General features: G+C 29.7%; 1 protein-coding gene across 4 annotated transcripts in view; it reads left to right on the top strand.

The window, feature by feature from the left end:
* Orc2 (origin recognition complex subunit 2) overlaps positions 1–21,924 on the top strand; it is a 69,089-nt gene that overhangs the window by 30,435 nt on the left and 16,730 nt on the right. The window contains exons 5-8 of one of the 4 annotated variants that reach the window (XM_076481736.1): positions 143–297; positions 664–871; positions 14,042–14,174; positions 15,954–16,053. In XM_076481736.1, the coding sequence (XP_076337851.1) occupies positions 777–871; positions 14,042–14,174; positions 15,954–16,053 (328 nt within the window). In that variant the 5' untranslated portion in view covers positions 143–297; positions 664–776. Of the gene's footprint in view, positions 1–142; positions 298–663; positions 872–5,107; positions 5,226–14,041; positions 14,175–15,953; positions 16,054–21,924 lie in introns of those variants that run through there. The other 3 variants (XM_076481745.1, XR_013021500.1, XR_013021499.1) reach the window with 3 other exon arrangements.

Raw genomic sequence — 21,924 nt, 5'->3', positions numbered from 1 at the left:
TTAATTTATCATGTTTACACATTATTTTTTGTTTATGATTTATCAGGAATAATGGGTTATTACTTATAATATTACAATGGTAAGGTATGGTTTCAGTTGTTTCATTTTTTGGGTATTATTTTTTGATCATTAATCAACTTAGAACTTGCCAAGATGTCGGAGGATCAAGCAGACGTTGAAGACAGTGAAACAGATGAAGATGATAACTTGTTAGAAGACAACTGTCATGTAACTTCATCATTGGAAGAAGAAAAATTTAAAATTATGAACGAAAATACAGGATCCTCTAGAATGTTTGTAAGGATAACATAAAGAGAAACTCATTTTTAGAAGTAGGAATAGCTATTTTATATAGTTTTTAAAAGCTAGGAATCTTGCCAAGCACTTTCAGAGTATGTTTGTTAAAATTATTCAATTGTCAATATATAACTTTGACTAACATTTCAAACCCATGTAGAAAATATTTTTAGATTACTGACCAGAACATGGAATGAGTTTAGCAATACTTGAACACTTAAAAATATTCAGTGTTGTAGATTGAAATTATTATTAAAAGAAATTTTTGCTTCAAAAAAAGATTAATATTACTATAAATATGTCATATAATATCTATTGTAAAAATATTCTTTAGAAATCTGAAATAGTAAATTTTTTCTTGCACAGTTGCCATTCACTGAAGACTATTTCCTGGCACATGAAAGAAAAGCTTGTAAAACTTCGAATCATACACTGTCAAGATTGGAACAACCCTTGCTAGACCATGATAGTTTGAAAAAATGATGAATCTGGTCCCATCATCTCACAGAAAGTATAAAAAAACTATGTTTGAAGAATTTCAGAAAGAGTATGATAAATGGATGATTTTGTTGAGGTAAGGTCTAATTTGGTAGCTAACCCTTATTTTGACTTCTAGCAGGTTGTTTGATTTTTAGGTACTTATTGCAATAACTTAAAACATGAAGTAAAGAAACAACTTTAACTCCATATATTATCAAGAATTAATTCCATAGTAAAAAGACAGTACAAAATCATTCACAGTTTAATTAAAGTTCTTTAAAAGGGTGGACAGTGTTCAGTAACAGGCAGTAAAAGAGAGAGAGAGAGAAAAGAACACCAAGCCCATAAAAACTGCAACTTTGTAGGACGTATGCATGCCTTCACAAAATTTTGCAGGTTATCAGTAAACATTACAAGCCTTTTGTACTCAGGATATCAGATTTTTTTAATTGAGTTTTAAAAGGTTTAATTAATGGTTTGCATGTGCACTTTTTGCTTTATAAATGTAACTGTGTTAATTATCCAACATGTTAATTAATTTTGAAATTAAAAATATTTTTATGCCTTAACAATTGTCAAATTCCACATGTGAAATCTTTATATTCTCCAGATAATTATCAATTTTTTCTTAGAAAAAACGTTATATTTTATTTCTATATGGGATTGGCCAGTTTTACTGACCTTATAACCACCACAAAAAAATCAGAAAGTAGTTGTAAATTACACTTTTTTTTTATTCTAGAAGAGCTACAAATTTTTTTTATCTAGCATATATCTGGTAACACTAATATACGTCTATAAATATTTATTATTTAGATTTTTTTGTCTTTCAGCCCTGTTTGATGAACATTACCAACTTTACGCATATAGTTTTATGTTACTATATCTGATAGTATAAAACTGCCCTTTATAAAGTCATCTTAGCTTTGTTCCAGTGAACCAGTAGTTTGTAAGATGCAATCACATTTCAGTTATAATACATTACACACATGTATGTATATATACATCAAAACTGGCAGGAAACCATCATTGAATTAATGAAGAAATTGAACTTAAATGAATTTTTCTGTATTTTCAAAATGCATCTACCTTTCACTTATATTTCCAGTCTCAAAGTAATTTTTTAATCACCACAGTTTTAGTAAAAGCTATGCAGAAAAATGAAATGAGATCAAGAACAAACAAAAGAATATGTGCACTCTTAAGCCTTGTCGTTGAATGTCAGGAAATAAAAAACAGTGCAGACATTTCAACACAAAATGTAAACTCAACTGTAAAAGGATAAAAAATATTTGGGAGTAACAAATGTTTATTTTTCTTTAACTTTTAAGGCCAAGTAGATAACACAGGCTTGGAACATTTTTATTGTCTTGGCATTATTACATGGTCTATAGTAATTTCTGTATGCTAAATACAAAAAATGTTTTTCTCCATCATGTACAGACTTTTTTTAAAAAATTCACATGTACTTTTACATAAAGTGCTATGTAAAAACTGTTAGGATAAAGTCAAAAATTAGTTTTCAGGCTACTTTCAAAAAATAATAAATGGTAAATCATAGGCAAAATATCAAAATTTTATTAATTTTCATATTTAGTACAACAGAAACTCAATGGAAATGCTTGAGTTCAACAAACAGTTAATATTTTGTGTCCCTCTTTTGTTTTAATTACTTGAAAGAGCCATTAAGGCATTGTTGCAACATATTTATTCAAAGTGTTATTTGATATTTTATTCCAGATGTCTTTATTACACTCCTGTAAAGTTTCTTTGTAAGTAACTTTTAATTTGTCAGGTTTTTTTATTAATAAAATCCCAAATCTGTTCAGTTAGGTTGAGATCAGGGCTCTGTGGAGTCAGTGAACCAGTTGAATGAGTTTCAGCAGCTTCTTTATTAACTAAGTAATTTCTGCATAGGTTGGATGCAATGTTTGTGGTCAATGTATTCTTGGTAGTAGAACTTTACCAATAGATGGTACTTCTTCTAGTCCAGTATTCTATCTATTTTGAAAATATCTCCTGTCATCTCAGCAGAAAAGTATCCCAAACCATCACACAGTCTTCCTAGTTTTTCCACTGGATGTAGAATCTATGCTTTGAACCAGATATTACAAATTTGAACTGTTGTGACTGATTTGTTCATAACATCATTTTCCAATCATCAATAGGCAAGTTTTTGTACTTTTTAGCAAATCTCAGTTTCTTGATGATACTTGGAGATTGAAGTAAAGATTTTTTAACTACTATATATTCAAGTATTCCATTCTTGGTGAGTCTTTTTAATACTGTAGATCTGGACAGTTTTTCACCATTAGGGTACATGGTTTTTAATCTCATGCTTAAATTAGTAACAGTCTTCCTTCTGTTCTGAAGGCTCCATAAACAAAGATACTTAACATTGGTGACATTGAGTATAGGTGTTCTGTCTCTTCCTTTATTATTCTTAAGTTTACCTGTCTCAATTGAATGTAGAATGTACTTTGTTTGGAGCACTTAAAGTCTGCAGAAATTTGTTGGAGGGTTCAACCAGCATCATATAAACCTTTTATATGAACTATGCTCTGCTGACAATATTGTATGCTTTATGAGCCATACATGACAACAGAACTTAATATATAGTATTAAACACTGTTTGTATCAAAGTGTATTTGTGGAGTGCTATTAAATTGATTTTTTTCTTGCATATACCAGTACTATATACTAGCTCCTTGCTAATTTCTTTCTATAAAGTTAATTCTTTTGACCCAGATATCCTTTATATCACAGGACACAAAGTTCAGTGTCTTATATTCAAAATTTTATTAAACTCCTTTTTGTTTTTGTTATACCAATTAGTGTGGCACAAACACTTACCTAATGTTTGTTCTTTGCACTTTGACAATATTTTTTTTTTTTTCGGTATTACTTAGTTGTCATTATAGCAACAAGAAGTTGTGTAAATGACCCAAACATTCTTCTATGTTTGTGATAAATTTCTTGCAAAGAAACAAAGATAATATTGCAGAATTTGTCAAAAAAGCATATTATGTGTAGTTTGGAATGAAACTTGGGCACCAAGACAAATCATGTACTCCATAAAGTAATTTGCACTGTTTGTGTCAAATAGTTGAGACAGTGGACTAAAGATAAGAAAAGGTCTTTGTCTTTTGGAATTCCAGTGGTCTGGTATGCATTAGCTTAGACACACAGAGGTGACTGCTAATTATGCTCATGTAACATACAAGGCTACAACACTCAAAATAAAAAGGAAATTTTTTATCTGAACCTTCAATCTGCCACAAGATGTGTTGCTCATGGACCTGATGTACCTGCATCTATTCCATTGAAGACTCTTAATACATGATTCTGAATCTGATATTAATAGATAGGGGTTGTTTTAAACTTGAAATGTCTGTTGAACCACAGCTTTTCACAAATTTGGTGAGAAACTTCTGCCTTTCAAAGGACTCTAGGTATTTTTGGGTCCAGACTTTGAAATAAGAAATTACTTTTTCTAGCAACATTATATTACTGGAACAGAAAATGTGAGAAAGAGTTTAGACCATATTTTTTTGCAAGAAGGTTCATTGGTTTATTGCAACAATATTGCTAAATTAATACCAACTCAAGAACTTGCAGTCTATGAAACAAGTGAGTGACAATTTTTCATTGATTTCTCCAAAAGAAGTCTAAAAGCTGTTCTTCATAATGGTAACAGATATGCATCTGTTCCTATTGATCATTCAGTACATTTGAAGGAAATGTGTGAAAATTTCAAATTGATCAATAAGATCAAGTACAAATAATGTTGGCTACTTTGTGGAGACTTAAAAATCCTTTACATGTTGTAGTGTCAACAATTTTGTTTCACTAAAGCATCCATGGTTTTTATATGAATAGCATAGCAGAGCACAAAAGTCAGTACTGGATAAAGAAGCAGGATCATACAGAGTAAGCCTGTTACCAAGACAGAAAAAACAAACATTAAATTTGAAATGTTTGGTTGATGTAAAGAAAGTCTTGTTTCCTCCACTTCACATAGAACTGGGCTTGATGAAGTAGTTTTTAAAGGTCTTAGACAAAGATGATGACTGTTTCAAATATCTATGTTGACAATTTTAAGGTCTTTCAGAAGCAAAACCTGAAGAGAGGATTTTTGCTGGGCCTAAAATTAGGAAATTGACTTTGGATGAACAATTCGAAAGGACAGTGATGGAAGTTGAAAACAAAGGATAGATTGCCTTTAAAGATGTTATTGACAAGGACCAAAATTATGAAAATATTGTCAATAACATGCTCAATTAATTCATAGAGTTGGGTTGTAATGTGAACTTAAATTCATTTCTTACAGTCACACGTTGACTATTTCCATGAAAATCTCAGTACTGTCAGTGAAGAACAATGGGAAAGAAATCCTCAAAATATAAGGAAAAGAGTAGAGGAGATATCAAGGAAGGAGGAACATCACATGATGGTTGGTTACTAATGGATATTGAATTAAGATATGTGTAGATTTGGACTAAAATTCATAAATTTCACCAAAAAATCAGGATGCATATTTATTCAACATCAGTCTTCAAACATAATAATAAAAATAAATGATCATTGTGGTAAATAAACTCTAAGTAAGAGTTTTTTGTTTTTTTCTAATTGTATAAAAAATCCTTATGTGATAGAAAAAAATGAATATTATTTTCAAACTCTGTGTAGCTGAATTATGGAATATCCATTATTGAAACCAAAACAACTTTTGTAGAGTTTAAATTTGTAGGCCTGTGTAATATATGTGTTAAAATATCAAAAGAATGTTAATTAAAATTTATTCACCACTTAAAACTTTTTAAACACTGACACAAGTTTTTAACTTTTATTTTGACTGTACAAAGGAAAGAAAATGTATTTGGTAATAATAAATGTTTATTTTCTTTATATTTTACAGCCAAGTAGGTAATATTTGTAATAAAGTACTTAAAGAATATTTATTAGTTAACATTTATTCACCCCTTAAAACTTTTTAAACAAGGACTCTAATGTTAATAATAGTAAACCTATTTGTAGTCTATTTTAAGCAGGCCTAATACTTAAACTTAATACAACACTGGCTTAAACACTGTTTTGAAAAATTTATTTTCTATTTTTCTACAACTTAATGACATAAAACTTCTGAATTAAACTATTTTACTGCTAAATTGCCAAAGTTATCAAAAGAATGAAGAATTGGAAACAAATCTTTCTAAGAAATGAGCATGACTAAACATAGCATAAACACCACAGTTGGCCTAAGAACAATTAGATGATAGTTTTATTCCTAAGTGTTGATGTATATTATTGAGCATTACCAACCAAGAAGTGCCAAAGTGATTATTATTTACAAATAAATTTTAGATTTTAGTTATTTTTCTTAAAAAGTAGAACAGTAAATAATAAATATAGTAAAGAATGATCTCTTCTACGTAAAAAAATTGTACTCACTTGTTGTAATTTGTTAGGTCTTATCTACTTTATCACGTGGGTTATGTTAAACAAATTATATTTTTTTGTTTTTATATATGCATTTTGAAATAACAAAGAGTCATCAATTACTATATCAATGCCACAGAATTCCACTATAATATATCAGGCTTACTGACGAAGCTTTATTTGGATCTGAAAAAAATCACCATTCCATCTTGCATCTTCTCTGTGAGTTTGTAACAAAAAAAGATGGAAGAACCACATTGGGGGAATTTTCAGCTTTTAATTGGTTATAAAATTGTCATAGAGTGAAGTAGGTGTACATAAACGAGCGTATCTTAAAACTGAAAAGGTGGGGTAGACCACCTTGTCTGATTTGTTATATATATTTCTATATAATATGAGAAAATAGAAACATCAGAGGTTTTTGTTTTACATTCTAACTTGTCAGTATCAGAAGTTTTAATTTTTATTTTGTAAGAAACTATTCAAAATACTAAAATGTTAATTGTAATCTACAATTTGATATCAAACTTATTGACAGAAATAATAAAATAGTCTACATGTGTGACATTCCCTTTCACCCCATCCATAGCTATAGGGTTAAATTTAACTGAAAACCCAATTAACTTTAAATTTGCTCTATTGTCAAAGAGTTTAACATTCTGTATAGAAATTTAAAGGTTGTGAATTATTTCCACCAAAACATATAGAGCTTTTAATTTTTTTAAGCTTTCCAATTAATGTTTTGTGCAAGTAAAAAATGTTCATGTCTCATTTTATTAATTTTGTTTAAAATATTTTGCATAAAATTGTCTTTGTTACAAATTACATTTGTATAACCCCTTGCCAACCTTCTACATACCCAATAATTGGGTAATGTTGCTTTCATCATATTTCCTTCCAAAAGTAAAATTAGGGAAATAATTTATTTAGATTTTTTCTGCTATTTCTAAAAAAGTTACTTGTTTCTTTTTTAAATAAAGGAATACAACTATGAATTATAAAGCCTTTGATAATAATAATATAATTTAACTTTAAAGATAACTTAGTTCCATATGGGGAACAAAATTTTAAAACATTGGTCATAGAATTAATCAGTAATACCCCTACAAGCAAAAAACGTGGTTGTGCAAGTGTCATAACTTTTTCATTTACTGTGTTGTTCTAACAGAGTACTAACCTCTCTAGTCTCACTTACCATGTTTTAATTTGAATAACCTTTTTTTTATTTCATGTGATAGACCACTTCCAAAAGTCATCATTTGAGCATTTTGCAAAAGACATTTACTTTTTTCTCTCAAAAACTTTTGCAATCAATTTTGTTTTCTAAAGATAATTTAAACATTTTTTACTTTGTAAATGAATTTGTAATGTGGACCTGATACCACCATTTGGTTATGTTTGTTTTTAATATACAGTAATTCAGATAATTCAGTAATTAAATTTTTTTTAAAATAAGGGTAACAATGTTTTTATTTAGAATGCATCATGACTGCAATTAGAAATAATTAGTTCTCTTACTTTGGGATTAGTGAATTATACCACGCTTGTGACTCCAAAGTAACCATCAGAGTTCATTCCATGCTATAACTTTTAATATGTTTTGTGTATTGTCAGTAAACATTACAACTCTTTTTGTAGACAAGTGTAGATTTATATATTTTCTCTAGAAATTTAATATTAGAACGTTTATAACATTAAAAATTGAATTATAAACCATGTTTTGATTCCATGTTTATTGACATACATTTATAATAAAATGCTGTAGCTAAATTTTGATTGTAACTCTGTAAAAAGGCTGTTACTTGCACACCTTTGTGAACCCATATCTATAGTTAACATATAGATTGTACTTTAAAATATGTCTCAAAAAATTGTACTAAGTTGCCAAAATAAAATATGTAAAGCAAAAGTAAACCATATCTCTAGATTTCAGAAATGATACATAGAATTAAGTTACTTTTTAAATCGTAAACCTGAAAGCATATAATAAAGTAATACAATTGCATTGTTTAATGTGCATCAGTAATAAAAGCTTTATTCATTGACCAGTTACCTCATAACTGTTCCACACAATTCAGTATTGTTTTATATGTTTATAAATGCTTTGTATTTAATCAGAAATAATGAATAATTAGAAATTGTTAATTATTATGAAAACATACTTAACCAAAGTAATAATCTTATATTGTTTTTAATTTACTTCATAGAATACATGTTAAGTCAAATTTTGTTTTGTAAATAAAACTTTTGATGGTTATAACTATAAAGTTAAAGCCATCAGAAAATCAATATGAATGAAACCAGACATTATATTCAAATAATATAGTACAATTCTGTAACAAGCAGTATTATGTTTAACATCTCTGCTCTAGCTGCTGTAATGTTTAACTTTTACAATGATAGTATGATATTAGTTGACTTTTTAAAAGATAATTTTAGTGTGTTTTTTAAATATTAGAAAGTGTGATGCCTTTCTCTTTAGAGAAACTAATGGAAAAAAAATTGCTGTCACTTTCAGTAACACACAAACTAGCTGAAGCTTGAACTCCAACAGCTACTGTAAGGCTGGTTTGAAGAGCCATTTTTTGAGTTATACCAATTTTCTTGTTTGATCTATGACTTTTCAATTTTGTCATGGTGCTTTCTATTGTTATTGTGGGACTACAGAAGAAAAAAACACTTACTTTCTATATAATTTTGTTATCACATCTGTAGAGCTCAGTTCTGTAGTAATTAATTGAGGTCAAAGATTTCACACTTGATACCTATACTCCTACATACAGGGGGTGGACAAAAATGGCCTTCAAAATGTTAATTTATTATATCTTTCAATACATAACAGAAAAATATGCAAAACTATATGTTTTTAGAATGCACTTGATGAGATATGTTCAAATATAATCTCAAATTCTAATTGTAGAGTCATTGAAGATATCTTGGAAATAACAGAAAGATGGCAGTCAGTTACTCAGGAATATCTCTACAAACTTGTTAAAAGCATGCCATAATGATGTGAAGCAGTACTGAAATCCAAGGGAATGCTGACCAAATATTAACCTGTGAAACTCATTTGTGTTATTTTGAGTTTCTTTGTTATGTTCACTTATTGCAGAATTTGTGTGATCATTTTGTAGACTAATTAGAATAAGATAAAAGAAACTATAACAGGTGCACAACACTTTTTATGAGAAAATGTAACTAAAATCATGAGAAATTCAGGTTTTTACAAAAACCACTGTTAAATTAGGATTTGAGATCCAAGTTGAACAGATGCTGAGTGTGTTCTAAAAGCATATCGCTTTAAATATTTTTCTGTTATATACTAAAAGGTATAACAAATTACACACATTTTTAGGGAGGCACTTTTTTTTTGGCTGCCCTCTGTATATGAGTTGACTTGAGTTTGGTGTCATTTAACCATTACTTTTGACTGTTGATAGTAATTTACACTTACATTGTCTGCCATTAGAGACATCCTTCCCATTGTGAGTTTAGTACTAGTTTTATGTTTGGCATAGAAAGTTTCACCATCATTCATTAGTACACTCCCATGTGGTGTAACTGCATTTTTTACTGGAACATTTTGAAGAAAATATTCAGTAAAACCATTAACTTATAAATATTTCAGTGTGAATGATTGATCAAATAAAACTAGGTACATCAAGTTTGTTTGTTTTTTGTGATATCAGTTGTTCGTGAATTTGATTTACTGTTGATAGTCTAACTCACTTATTATATTTCTCTAAGAAATAGTTTGAATTTTGTTTTCTTAATTTTATCCTTCTACAAAAAAACAATTTTATGCCAAATATTTTAGTGTTGAAATTGAATTATTCTCTACAGTTATTAACTCTTTCTCTATATCCTTGGTCTAATTGGCTGTGATCATGTTCCCAAATTGACCTTTAAAATTTCCATACTGTAACCTTTAATATGTTTTGTGTATCTTCCTGAAACTTTTGAAATTTTTATAAATCTTTAATAGATAAAAAATCTGTTTTAATGCAGTATTTTTACTGAATATTTTTCCATGAATTTAATGAGTCTTTTTTTTTTACTAGTTTATGTACAAAGTGATTTTAATTTTAAGAGTAAAAATGCTTTTCTCCATTTCAAAAATTTCAGATATCATTTGCATACTCTCTAAAACCTCCTAAATAAATTTCAGACATTATTTCAGTAAAACTTTGCACTTTGTCAGTTATTTACCCTTTCCTAACTCTGAATACATTTAGGGAAATTGACCGACTCTATAACCATCATATGCCCAGTATGGCCAGGTGGTTAAGGTGCATGACTCGTAATCTGAGGGTTGCGGATTCAAATCCCCATCGCACAAAACATGCTTGCCCTTTCAGCCATGGGGGCAATATAATGTGATGGCTAGTCCCACTATTCATTGGTAAAAGAGTAGCCCAAGAGTTGGTGGTGGGTGGTGATAACTAGCTGCCTTCTCTCTAGTCTTACACTGCTTAATTAGGGGTGGCTAGTGCAGATAACCCTTCTATAGCTTTGTGCAAAATTCAAAAAATAAATGAACTATAATCAACATTGCTAAACTACATACTTACTCAAATTATTTGTAACTGACCAAAAGACACAGATAGCTGTGTTTTTTTGGTTTTCTTTGAGGTAAATGCATTTTTAGCCAAAGTAAAAACTTAGTTGTTTTTTTTCCAATGTAGTCTAAATATAGGGTCAAAGAACATAAAAATTAGAATAACATCAATTTAATTTTTAATATAAAACTTTTGATGGTTATAACTGTATTTGTTACTTTAACATAATAATACTGTTTTAACTTGTGTACATTAGATGTGTAACACAGAAATCAAATTTTCAATATTATAGACTAATTAATGTTGACTATATAGTCCTAAAGTAATTTAATGAAATCAAATATGAAATGTGAAAGTTAATGAAGATTTCACCGATGTTATGTATGAGTTTGTTTTGAAAGGTAATATTACTGGTTTGGTAGTGATTTCTAGCATATAGAAAGATTTGGATGGGTGTATGTTCAAAATATAGTAGATAAGTTGTACAAAAAACAGAAATTCCAGTACGGTACATTATCTCCATTCACATAAATATCTAGTCTTGTGTTCAATGCTGCCCTCTATATGCAAACAAAGTATATATTTAGGCATACCACAAGCCTTCTATCTCACATCTATTGGAAATTGTTTGATTCTAATGCATCTCTGATGCAATCATCATGTGTCAACCCTTTACCAATTGCGACGTACTCTAATGATGCATGTGATTCTCTATTCGATTCTGTTGAACTGTCACATCTTGTTTGGCAGCACTCATGTTCAGATGTTCTTCTTTTGATAAATTGTGATTTTAATAGTTTAATTTCTGAAGAGGGATTTTTTTTGTTCTTCTTTACATTGGCTTCTTCCTTTTTATTCTCTTCCTCTTGTACTTTGTTCCAAGTGTCTTCTCATCGAATTGGATACCTAGCATTTTTGTTGGTGTTTCATCTTTGGTCTCCTTTGAAGGTATTTCTTTGGTCAGGCATGTGAGCTACACATAGTACATCTGTCTGTCATTATTTGAATCAGATTGGGGTTTCCTTCCTCTTCTGGTTATTTCCTTTTGCTTATTGTCAATGTAGAATACCAAATGTCAGAGACACTTTGACTGGATAGGTTGTTTTTATTCTTATTTTTACTTTTCAGGGGCTTTATTTCCCTTTTATTAATTTTCAATGTTTGGATCTCACTCCGTGTCAAGTGGTATCTGACCAGGTATTCTTTAACTGTTCAAATCCACACTGTAAGTTATGCTATCTTGCATATTATAATTCCATTGGGCCATGCAGTGCACACTGCAGAGTTGGAATGTTCCACAAGATCACTTGTGGGTTTATCTTTATGATGGAATTGCTTCATAAGTTTGCCCATCCCTTACTGTACTTACCCATGAACTACACAGGTAAAGCTAAAAAGTATAACTTCCCATCTCTCCATGCCTTGTATTGAATAAATTGGTATGGTCTGCTTTTAACAATGGGGTTTCTGGTCACCCATTGCACTTTTTCAGGTGTTGTTTATCCTCTGTACTCTCCACTTCATTTTACTTTCATTTCTTCTAGTGAAGTTTGAAAGTCCTTACAACTTTCCAGTTCTAAGCTGCTGGGGTAGTGGACTGTTGAGACATCCTCCTAATGGGCTAATCAAACATGGATGAAATAAAGAAATTTTTATGAAATGGTTCAGTTGGGTGTTGGTGTTCTGCTTGTGTAGATGATGTGATATCCTCAAATATGAAAGGTAAAAACAAAATTGAACTTCACTCCTTTGATTGGGATCCTTCATCCTATCCCTATGTGGATGTTGGTCATAGTGGCTGGGTTTTGGATTTATGGTAGAACTATTCAACACAAGTTTTCACATGTATTACAGATGCTTATATTCATCCCACATTTACACTCCATCAGTATTATGAATCACAGTATAGATAATTGCTGGTTATTACAGTTCTTTCCCTCCTACTATCCCTTGATGTTTCTTATTTTGAGGATGTTAATGCAATTGGGGTAGTTCTGGTCAATTTCACTTTTGAGGTAGATGGTTTACATATGTAAACCTATTTTTGATATTAGATATTGAGTTTTCAGATTGACCTATCAGTTTATCACATTATATTCACATGTGCCCCATTGAGATAAAGAAGGAATGATCTTCTTTCCTATCACTATCAGATGGCTGGGTTTTGGATTGTAATTGGCTTACCACCAGTATATGATGATCTTTCCTACCCCACACAAGGATATTAATTTCTGGCAGCCTGGGTTTTAGATTGTAGTTGATTAACCTATGGTATGGTCCTCATCTTACCTTCACATGGATGTTGGTTCCCAATTGCAGGTTTTGGATGTATTTGACTTGCCATGTACAGTCTGTCACATCATAGCCACTCTACACCTAGGAGCATATCCTTTTCATTTTACTCACTTTTATAATTTCTTGGATTGAGTTCTATAAATATTACATAGTTTGGATAACCTTCTCTCCCAGTTTGAAGTGCTTTTCTATTTTCCATCTATGTATGCAACATCTTTCTAAGATGGGCAAAGAGTATACCTGGTTCAGAAGTGGTGTAGTTCCCCACATCAGATCTTAGAATCTGACTGTCTCATTTAAGAGCATCTTCTTTAGACGTTGTTGAAGGATGCTTTTTCCTTTCCCTCGCAACACCCTTCACCTTTTTATTGTGAAATTCTAGCTACTTATATGAGTGGAGGTAGTGTTCTGTATCAGAAGATATAATTTCCTACACTGAAAATGTATTTCTGGTAGGTACTTAACTCTGCTGACATTTTCTCAACCTTTTTTCCCACTGTAAACTAGTGCTTCCATCTTCTGCCAAAATTGGAAATGATAGTTCAGTGAAATGAATAGAGGGAGTTGCATACATCATCATTAGAGTATATTGTACTTTAATTGATAATAAGTTGACATGGGATGATTTGCATGAGAGATGCATTGGCATCGATTACTTCCAATAAAGGAAGAAAGAATGCTTGTGGATGTGCCTTTTTTTCCTCTCTCTCTCTCACTTTTTGCATATAGGAGGTAGTACAGAATGAAAACAACTACTTATGTGAGTGGAGGTAATGTACTGATCAGAAATACCTTTTCAGTGTAGGAAAATTAAAGCTTTCATTAGTCATGTTTTCCTCATAAAAATTATATTGTATATTTTGTGGTCTGTTTTAATTCCTATATTAAAGTAATTGTTATGTTGTTGAAAGGTGTTTCAAGTAAAGTTATAATAATGATTTTTTTTAAGCATTAATTATTTTTTCTTATAGTGAAGGGTTCAACCTGCTCTTTTATGGTTTTGGATCAAAATTTCATCTTCTGAATTCTTTTAGAAAATGCAAGTTAACAGAAACAGCACATATAAGTGTTCATGGGTTCTTTCCAGGTTTAATACTCAAACATGTAAGTAATTAGTATAAAAAAGTCTGCTCACGTTTTCTCATAATTTGTTTTTTAAATATTGTGGAATCTGTAGTGCATATTCAAATGACATGTGAGTCAGTATGCAATCAAAATAGGTCTATCTCATAAGAAAACTTCCAGACTTTAGGCTCAAATGTTTAATACTTGTAACTGTCTAAAGTCGTCATTGTGTGTTGTATGATTATGATATTAAAAAAATAACAGTATTGATATAAAAGCTAATAAAAATGTATTAAAATAGATTATAAATAAAGCTGAAATGAACATCTCTTAGTTGGATATAAGAATATGTATAATGTGACACTTGGAATGACAACAAAAAAATACCACCTGACAGCTCAGAAAGTCATTAAGTGGTCATTATAAATGCAGTCGATAGATATATTTTGCTAGACGACATCACTTGATTCATCAAAATATAAGGTTTACAAAGCTCTTTCAGCTATTGGTTTTTTAATCAAACAGCTTTTTGAAGTGTTATATCATGTAATTTCACATTATTGTAAGGTTTAAAATCACTTGATATTCTAGAAGGTAAGGATTGTTATCTCCATTCAGTCAATGATTGTGCATGTCTGGCATGGCCAGATGGTTTAGGCACTCAACTCCTTATCTAAGGGTGACAGGTTCTATTTCCTGTTGCACCAAATATGCTCTCCCTTTCAGCCATGGGTGTGTTATAATGTGATAGTCAATCCCACTATTTATTGGTAAAAGAGTAGCCCAAGAGTTGGCAGTGGGTGGTGATGACAAGCTGCCTTCTCTCAAGTTTTACACTTCAAGTCTTAAATTAGGGATGGTTAGTGCAGATAGTCCTTGAGTCGCTTTGCATGAAATTAAAAAAAACAAAAACCACCAATGATTGTGCAAATCAGCAGTCTTCATTGTAGTGGTGTGAGCACTGAATCATAGCAGTAATGATCTGATCATCAGGAAATCTTTTATGTGCATCCTCAGTTAGCTCATTGAATATGGCTAGTTAAGTGCTTTAAGCTTCTTCCTTTTCATCAGTTGAGCCAATATGCTTCATTAAAGTCTCATCATCTTCCTCAACAGTCTTGAACTCTTTCAATGTTAGGGCATGTTTCAAAAACTGAACTGAAAGAAATTACAGAAGTTTCAAAAAATTTATCCTAGTGCATAAGTATTGTTTAAATGCAAATAACAACCTGATCCACTTTCATATTTTTTAAGTATTTTTGGTATGAATAATCCATTGAATAATAATCCACTCAAAATATTTCTGAAAGAATGTTCTGAAATCATATTGTGAGTTCAGCATATACTTTATACTTTGCAAAAGTTTTACCTGTGTCTGTTATAATTTTAAAATTTCTAGAATTTATTTTGTAACTAGTTTTAAAAAATTTAGAAGAAATAAATAAAATTGAAATTGTTTAGACTTCTTAGACACAGCCTTATATAAAAAGCTGTTCCAAGCCAGCATATTCAAGGAATGTTATTAAAGGAGGTACAGTTTTCTTATAAAGTGGAAGAAACCAAGATTGTTGAATGGTATATGTTGAAGTTAAACCAAGTTTCTGTAGATTCACTAAAACGATGATATCAGCAGTTTATTATATGGTGGTTTTCAAATAAATGTTCCATTTTTATTGTCATTGTTTTGTATTCCAATATGATTCAACTTTACAATATTATTCAACTTTATTTTTATCACCCATATTTTTTAATGTTTCTTGGATGTAATTTCAATTTCATAAAATTTAAGTACATGTTATTTCAATACTAAATTAATAGATACTGACCACTATAATGGAAGAATTTGTTGGGTCTAGAGGGAACTTGCAAGGAGTGAATGAGCAAGTAGATGACATCAGAAACCATTTTATGAGACCAGGTAGGCCATTTAATTAATCTGATTTAAAAAGTTGATGTAATTTATCTATAGTTTATTAAAACTCAGGATAAATTATAGTAGTTTTAGGATATTATATTCTAGTAACTAATATAATTTCGTTTTGAAATGCATATTTACAAGCTCCTTGAATTGTTGTTGGATACCTAGAATTGTGAAACTCAACAAGTTTTATGAAATTTTTTTATGTTTATATTTTATTTATTATTATGTGTTTTTTAACAGATGTAGCAAAAAATGTTTAATTTTTAGCTGAAATTAGAGTATGTCACTTGTATGTTTGCTAACCTGTTCAGGTATCTGTATGGGAACCAGTGTTTGTAGTTGATCTGTTTCTTTCCTATTGAACATAGACTTGGCTTGTTTAATAGAAAATAGTAAAGGCCACAGAATAATTGTATTAGCTGTCATTATAGCAATGATGACAGTGAGGAAGGGTGGCTGAGGTTTGGTTAGTCATGAGACCCAGTGAAGTTTAGGACACATTAATGTTCAGAGTTGCAAGAAACACATTTTTGCAGGCGATATATGTCTGAATGTGCACAAACCTTAAAAAAAACTTCACATGACTTTAATGATTTTACTCTTTTTTTATTCATGATGTTAGAAAAATTCAAGAAGTCTTGATAGAAACTAAATAAAAAACATATAACCTGAGTGCTTCCAAAGGGCCACCTTTTGAAAGTGCTCAGGTTATAGGGTTTTTATTTCATTTACTCTAGCTTAGATATACTCTGTATCTGAAATAAATCAGTAACAAAACATTATAATTCAGTCATTACAAGTTTAATCTTGCACTTCTAGCTAAACAAACTACTGATCAGTCAAAATTAATTCAATTTTATATTTTTTAATCATATCTTTTTCTATTTAAGATCAAGTCCTTAATCTTTTTGGCTATCCCATTTTAAATTGGTCATCTGTGTTGTCACTTTCAATCCTTTCATTTTGCTAAACCTATTAGTTTTGATGCTGGAAAGGATATTTCTCAGAATATTTTACTGTGATCACAAAGATTTGGACTCCTACATTACATTCCAAGACTTTAGAGGCTACTGCTTGACTCACCTTCATTTTGGTTGAAGTCATGGGCAAATATGCATTGGTGGCTAATGGATTAAACATATGGAATCTGACTGATGCTGCTAAGTTGTCAGAAGGTATGCCTATCATAACCTCAACACATAATCCTGATAGAAGTAAATCTTCCTGCTGTAGAGCCTCATATCTCCACCTGACATCAGTTTAAAAAAACAGAGTCAAAAAATGCTTTGATTTAGTGACTTCAAACTGTATAATTTTTTGCCAGAGTATATACCATCACAAAACAACACCATCAACAGGACCATTATATTCCACAACCAAGAAGAACTTCCCAGTGTTGAAATTCAGCCAGAATTCAACTAGGCACTGGAATGTTAAATTGTCATCATGGTGGAAGGTGTCCATTATATCAGTGTAGTCTTCAATGGCTCAGGTTATAGGCTGTTATGAATTTCAACATGAGGGATTCACATACATAATTGCAGACCAAGTAGCCCTGCAATAAACATCAGTGGTAGCCAAAACCAGAGTTCACATTGACTCCACCAATAGCCAGTATCATTCACCAAATGATTCAGCAGAAAACAATCCTGAAGTGCCACTAAATGGATGGAGGTAACCATGAAAAAGAAGAGGGTTACCTGTTGAAGTGGACAGATGTATTGTAACTCTTAAAATATTATATTATATATATATATATATATATAGCCCTTCAAATAATTTATCTTTCATCATACATCTTAACTGATGAATTGTTATATTTATCAAAGACGTCTTGGACAATGACTTATAGGAGACAAAAGATAGATATAAAATGTTATTTTTTTACACATACCTTATTTTGAGTTGAAATGGAGAAAAGTAATGAGGAATGTAGGAAAAAAACATCCTGCTTTTAAAATGATTTTATAACAATTTTTAGGCTTGTTTTTTTAATTTTTAACACCTTTCAGTATTGAAAACATATTCTTTCATTAAATACTGGCAAAAATACATGGCTTTGCTCCAGTTATTAAGTTTATATATTCTACATGACTGTGTTAGAGATAATTGTAGATGCCACTGTATGTCACATTATCTAATCTATGTGAATTTAAATTGTTTCTGAATTAACCCAGTTATGATGGGAGGCAGGTCAAAGACCATGTCTTTGCAGTTGTTGGCTTGTATTCAAAATTTTATTCAACTATTTTATGAATTTATATCAGTAAGTTTGTTATTGAATTATAAATAAATTTTAATATTCTGTATTAATTAATTTCTTAGTTTAAAAGTACATATTAAAAGAATGCACTTAAATAACGATTTTTATTTGTCTTAAAGTATGTTGAATGGATCATTAATTCAAATCATATTTGTGATGTTCAAATACAAAGTCTTTAGTGTTGTATGAATTATGAATACAAATTACCAATGTTGACAAGCTAGAATATAAAATAAGAACATTCTGTCTTTTCTGTGTGCTGAGATTTGTGGAAATGCTTCCTTATATGCATGTACTTCTGTCTATATGATGTGAATATCTAATCAAAAGTTCATACATCCTTCTTGTGGCTTTCTAGGCCATTTTGAAATGTAAAGATGCTAACTCATTCTTTTGATCTAAGATTTCAAGCTGTTGTGTTTTTAGTCAACTTGGAATTTTATATTTCTTTGGATCCTAATACAGCTTAGTTACTAAGTTTGATAAATTGTTGTAGAATGCTATGGCATTTATGTAGTAATTTTGAATATTTGATTATTTCAAATATATATATATATATATATAACCTAAAAATAATTATTTCAAATTTTATATTCTTAGCAACCTATTGCAAGTTGCAGATGAGTACAAAGCTCATTACCAGAAAAGAGAATACTTTGCTATACTTCTTTATTTACTGCTCTTTGTTTTAAGAAAATAACATTAAGAACTTTTATAAGTAGTAATAATATATATACACATATAATGTAAGTGAAATGTGGCTATTTTACACTAAAACACAGCCAAGACAGGTCACTTTGTAGAGACCAGTTTTACATTGAATATGGTAGCATGAGTGCCTAGTCAACAAAACTTCTGTAATACTAAACAGACAAGACTGGAATGTCAATATAATTAAAATAGTAAATATATATAAATGTATAATGTTATGAGATTTAACAAATTCAGAATAAATATGTTTTTGTGTTATAATTAATAATCTTTCTAGAATGAAAAGAAATCATAATTTAAATTTATCTCCTAATTTTTTATATTGGTTACAAGGTCAGTGAAGTTAACAAAACTCATTTAGTTAGAGTTGGAAAGAATAAGTGAAAGAATGTAAAGTTTTACTAAAAACAAACATTTGAAATGTATTTAGAAGGTTTTTAGATATTATACAAATAATATCCAAGAATTTCGGGATGAAGAATAGTTTTTAATCATAAAAGGAAAATCACTTTGTATTTGGACTAATAATGAAACATACTTGATATTTTCACAAACATATTTATAGTAAAAATAATTCATTAAAAAATTTAATTTTTTGTGTACAAAATATTTGTAATTTGTGCTAAAAGTCTACTAAATTTTGTGAGGGTACACATATTTTACTTGTGAATATTATACCGAGCTCATTGCAAAAGGTTAAGGTGTTTATACTACACTGCCAATGGTTTTAATGAAAAACAAACCTTTAATTCTTTTGCAGTGGGCTTAGTTTAATGTACAATTGTTCATATACACATTTTTACATGTTGAGTATATACCATATAACCTATGATACAGTACATGTACCATCATAAAATGTGGCAGACTTTTAGTAAAGATTATAAATATTTTGTATACAAAACTGTATAGTCATGTTGATAGTTTTATAATTGTTAAATAGAATCTGATAAATATACTACACAGACTATCATACAGCCATTAACAATCATTATTTTAATTAAAAAATAAGTGCTACAAATGTTTTGTTAACAAATAAAATTATTCTCACCTCATTATCTGAAAATGTTAAAATGTTTTTAAATAGAGTGTACAGTACTTGTAAAGTAAGTTATAACATGCACAAACTGTCTTTTTAAATCTGTATCTCATTTATGAGGAATAAAACAAAATATTTTGACAACAAACAAAACACAACTTTCAGTGATTATAGCTTTTAAATTAATATTTAGAGCTCTTTCAAAATAAAGGACAAAATTAAATAGGATCAACCATGTGTTCTAACTTTCACAACAGGCTTGGTATAACATCCGTGAGTTTGTCTACACATTTGCACATTAAGAATTTTCACTTTATCTTTTGATACAGCATGTGATATATCTTCACAATATTTGGTAGACTCTCAGTAAAGATTACAATTCTTTTGTATACACAAAAATCAGAGTTTTTGATGAAATATTTTTCTAAAGATTTGCTTGTGAAAATATTGAGTCTATTTCATTATTACTCTGAGTGCAAAGTGATTTCATGTTATGATTAAAAAATTATTCTTCCTCCCAAAACCCTCAAACATTATTTCATAACCCCTAAAACCTCCTAAGTACATTTAAAATGTTTGTTCCCAGTAAGACTTTATATTTTATGTTATTTTCTATACCCTAACTATGTGAGGTCTGTCACTTGACCAACCTCTTAAAAAAAAAAAAAAAAAATGTTATGTTTTTTTCATGCTAGAATGACTACTCATTATAACACACAAATACAAATGTTTAGTCTAAGTAGCTTAAGTTTCATAACTTTATATATATTTACAAATATATATATTATTTTCTATTACATCAACCTTCTAGTCATGCCTACCTAACATTACATTACTTGCATTGATGTGGTGCATGTACAATCATATTACATATCCAGTAATATAAAAATGATCATTAGTCTGTTGTCTTAGCTATGTTCTAGTAGACTAGTATTTTGTAATATAGTGTCATATTTCAATTTATTATACATGTGTACAGATTATTACTGTTTAGAAATAAATTATTAAATTTATTTCTCATAAAATATAGAACAATAAATAAAGAAGTAAAGCAAACAATTATCTCTTCTAGCTACAACTTTTGAACTCAGATGCTGCTGGATATAGGTTGCTAAGCCGTTTAAGATTTTGCACATAGAGGATGTCGAACAAAATTTTTTTTTCGATTTTACATACACAGTTGAATAACCAAAAAATCATAAATAACTATACTGATATGATAGAATTACACTATGATTTATTAAGCTTGTTAACTAAGATGTATTTAGGTCCTAAAAATATTATGAAACTTTAAACAGACAAAAGATGTAACCTACCTCCTTGAAATGTGGTTTGAAAGAACGTGGTAGCCTTTTCACAAATTAAAATGGCTGAGAAAACATATAGGGAGACATTCTGAGCTGTGGATTGGTTATTCACATGTCATATATTGTAGTAAAAGCACATAAGGAATCATTTATAAATATGGAAAAAGGTAAACAGGGCCACTGTGTTTGATTCAATACATAAGCCATATCTCACTAAAATAGAAAGATGTGAGGTTCTTATTTTGTATTCTAGCATGATAATATCAGTAATTTGAGTTCCTAATTTGTACAAACTATAGATTTATTACAATTCAACATACCACTTGACTCAGTAAAATATGTATTTTGGTGGATTTTTTTTTATATTGACTTTTAAAATGAATTAAGAAATTAACTCATATATAATATTAAAGTTTGAATTATGACCTAAAATTGGATTCTAAACTTATTGACATATATTCATAAAATAGTTCAATAAAATATTGAATTTAAGTCAACAAATGTGATATGGTCTTTGACCCATGACTTGACACAAAAGGGTTAATCAGTGA

This window comes from Tachypleus tridentatus, chromosome 2 (genome assembly GCF_004210375.1).
Source record: "Tachypleus tridentatus isolate NWPU-2018 chromosome 2, ASM421037v1, whole genome shotgun sequence".
NCBI classification, from domain to species: Eukaryota; Metazoa; Arthropoda; class Merostomata; order Xiphosura; family Limulidae; genus Tachypleus; species Tachypleus tridentatus.
This window is presented reverse-complemented; position numbering and strand designations above follow the sequence as displayed.